Genomic DNA, 3,711 nt, shown 5'->3' with positions numbered 1-3,711 from the left:
GCGGTCCAATGCGAGCGATAAAGTAATGACATTCGGTGATTCCACACCACCAACACCGCATAGGGCACTGATAATGTCATTTGACAACAACAACACATCTAGCACCACAACTACACCCTTAGCAAAAGCCTGCACGAGCACCACGCCACGAGCACAATCGCCTGACATTACAACAATGCTGCCCTCATCATTGACGATGGCGATGAGGAAATCATCAGTAACATCCACATCAACACCTGCAACTACACCCTCATTGACATCAGTAACACCATCGCCATCAGCACTATCGTCATCTTCCTTATCGTCACTATCACAAATCACAACAACAATGCACTCAGATACATTATCACAGACGATGGTACTTTTGGGTACGCAGCAACAGCAACAATCTCACACCACCAACGCGGCAAGTGGCACACAAAAGACACCAAACCAAAAAACCAAGACCAAAAGCCTAACAAAATCGCTTACACCAGATACAATTGGCAAAACATGCTCCAAAAAGCATTGTATGTCATGTTGCGCTTGCCATAGCCAGGAGTTGCAGTCAGCAGAGCATCTGAAAGGAAGCGCAAAATCAAAATTGAAATCCAACTTGAAATCGCAATCGAAAAAAATGCTTAAGCAAACATGCGAAAATTGTACAAAAAAATGCACTAATAAAAATCACACCAAAAACGTACGCATCAACAACAGCACCACCACAGTAACCGCCACCAATACCGATAATGTATTTAATTTCTATGACACCGGCTGGAGTTCGTCTCACCAAAAAGTGCACGTATGCATGTGATTTTGTACTCGGCTAACTGTAATTTGTGCGCTCAAAATAGAAATGTGTACGCTCGCGTAGTCGAAATCCTAAGCTGCATATATTTAGTACTTATGACGCTAAATACGTTTTTTGTTTGCTTTGTTTTGCCGCTTGATTTCTTCACGCACCCCTCCACCTGTTTAAAAGCTTAAAACTGTGCCAATTTTTATAGTTGAATATGATTCAAGTTCTTTCTACAAACCTTTTAAAGCAGAGATGTGCGATTAATCAATTATTAATCAAATATTATTCAAAATATTTTCTTTTTAATTAATCATAATCCTGATTAACTGAAAAAATTGATCTATCAGGTTTACTCTAAAAAAATTTATTGAAATTTGAATAATTTTCTCATTTCTTTTTTGAGTTTGCTTTCAAAGCAAATGAAATTGGTTAAATATTAGAATACATTCAGGGTATATAAACGCTTAAATGCCTCGTAATCAAATAAGTCCTCGGGGTTTACGTGGTTACGGGCATTTGCGTTTAGATGAACTTGACGACTGAGTGGAAGATCGATCTATCTCGGCAGCCGGTTCGAAAACGTCCTATTTCAGAAAACTTTTCAAGAACGCCCTACTTAAATTTTTTTTTGAAAAACGCCCTATTTCAGAATTTTATTTATAAAAACACCCTATCTCAAAATTTTGGTGAAGAACGCCCTATTTCCAAATTCGGTTCAAAAACAACCCATCTCAAATGAGAGTGTATTGAAAATGTGCTTAGATAGGGCGTTTTTGAACCAAATTCTGAAACATGGCATTCTTGAAAAGTTTTCTGAGATAGGGCGTTTTCGAACTGGCTGCCGACGAATTGTCAAAATATTTTTCTTATCAATGAAAAGAAAATGTTAAATGTAACTTTCTTCTTCCACACAATGCCAAACAAATGGTAGAGGTTCTCCACTCATTATTCTTACTGTTAATAACCTAACATTATAAATCTGCATATAAAATTGTGGCTTTGGCTGTGAAATAAAATGCACATCGTTACTACTCGTATGTAATTAAAATATAACAGCAATTATTCGGGTCTCTTATTAATCAAAATGGAATTAACTGCGAAATTAATCATTTTGATTAGTCAGATATTAGTATTGTTTAGTTAATGAATTAATCAGGTTTCGATTAATCAGCTTGTTCAATTAACTGACCAATCGCACATCTCTAGTTTGAAACTTTATTTTTCCTAAAATTTTTCTTTGATGTGAAACGGGTTTTAACTCATGATATGAATATTAAATAAGTTATTAGTAAAAAATATTTTTAAAACAAGCTTTCTAAATATGAAACGAATCGGACCATAAAAACGGGCTTACCAAATATCTCCACTCTTGCGCTATCTGCAAAATTCCATTCAATGTAGAGAATATATAATATAAATATAAACTAAATCAGGCCATAGATGCAGAGTTTCGAAATATTTCGATATACGCGCCACCTACCGCCTAGTTTTTTTGTGGAGTTATACGTTCCAAATATGAACCAAATCGTCTTATAAATACGAGTTATTGGAATTTCTCGACTCCAGCGCAACCTAGCGGATTAATACCTCTTTCATATTTCATTGTCATCGGGTTCTGAACTAAGTTTGAAGTTTCAAGACTCTAGCTCATCGGGAATGCTTCAGCTCTCAACGTCCTCAAAAGATTTCTGAAACGCTTTATGGTACAAGCCATACAATAAATGTTGCCTCATTCCATGACTGTGTCTTGGTGAACTCAAATATTAAGGTTTGGAAATGGAAAGTCAAGTGTTTTACTTATCTCTACTCTGAATCGCCTAGAGGATTTTATTGTATGCCTGGTCTAGGTCTCAAGCATTCGTTCGCTTCCTCATTTCTCCAAACACCACCACGCTGCAGTGGGGCTCAGCAGAGAGTGAATATGCCTTGTCTATTGGGTTGTGGGAATTTTCAATATTCCGTAACTCAGGTTGAGTAGTAGCACCTTGATCGCAGCCTAACTGTCTATAACAAAGTGGTACTTCAAGGGAAAACGTCCAGTATCCTTACAAACTTTGCATAGATCTCATCCTAATAATATTACAGCAATCTAGAAGTATGGAAGTCAGTGTATTTTGTACTCCCGTCGTTCTCTGAAACGGGTTAGGACTACCCGCCACTTCTGTGTAAAATTTCGAAGACGATCAAGCCTCTCTGTTTTAGGTAGAATTTTAGACGCCCTAAGCCTTTAGCTACTCCCAGTTGCAGGGCATTTAAAATTTATGTCTCTAGTTGGATTGGATAGAAGAGTCTCTAACGCCGCCTGGAGTGGCGAGGAGACTCCACATACAAATTCAAATTATTTTCAAAGTTGCATTGGAAAGCTGTTTCACATCAAATCCTGACTACTAACACTCATATGACTTTTTTTTTGGTGTGCTACTTTTTTGCATGCGTTATATAAAATAAAAAAATATAAATGTATTTATTATAATTAACATTATTAACCTTTCATGCCTCAGTGAGCTTCTAGCGGCGAACTAATGTGTGCTACTTAAAGTTTCTCCTTTCCATCTACGGTCGGTTCGATTTACTTATGATGCCTGAGCTAAAATTGCATGCCGCAGCTTTCATTGTCACTAACAAATACAAATACATACATATACAAATAAATAATAATTGCTTTAATACTCCAAGAAACGCTCCAAGGCTTATTATAACTACAACCACTTATGTACATACATACATACATATGTACATGTACTTATACTTTAGTTCATAAATCAATTTATTAAATAAAATGAATTCAAAACCCGAGCAACAACTTGCCACGCTTTATCCATATAAATACATACAAACCGTTGTACATAACTATGTAGATTTGCGCATTTCTTAGCAGAGACATAAAAAAACTTAACTCAAAATATTAAATATTTTTTAAGGCTCTCGAACCG

General features: G+C 36.3%; 1 protein-coding gene across 1 annotated transcript; it reads left to right on the top strand.

The window, feature by feature from the left end:
- Window positions 1-25: 25 nt before the first annotated feature.
- On the top strand, window positions 26-781 carry LOC108354134 (uncharacterized serine-rich protein C215.13-like; the record flags this gene model as incomplete). The annotated part of the gene is made up of 1 exon (XM_017605328.1): window positions 26-781. A coding segment is annotated over exon 1 (756 nt), but the record flags the coding sequence as incomplete, so codon positions are not given.
- Window positions 782-3,711: the final 2,930 nt, after the last annotated feature.

This window comes from Rhagoletis zephyria, unplaced genomic scaffold, assembly GCF_001687245.7.
Source record: "Rhagoletis zephyria isolate East Lansing unplaced genomic scaffold, Rhagoletis_zephyria_1.1 Rzeph_scaffold_33627, whole genome shotgun sequence".
In the NCBI taxonomy this organism is placed as follows: Eukaryota; Metazoa; Arthropoda; class Insecta; order Diptera; family Tephritidae; genus Rhagoletis; species Rhagoletis zephyria.
The sequence above is the reverse complement of the archived record's forward strand: the minus strand, read 5'-3'. Positions and strand labels throughout refer to the sequence as shown.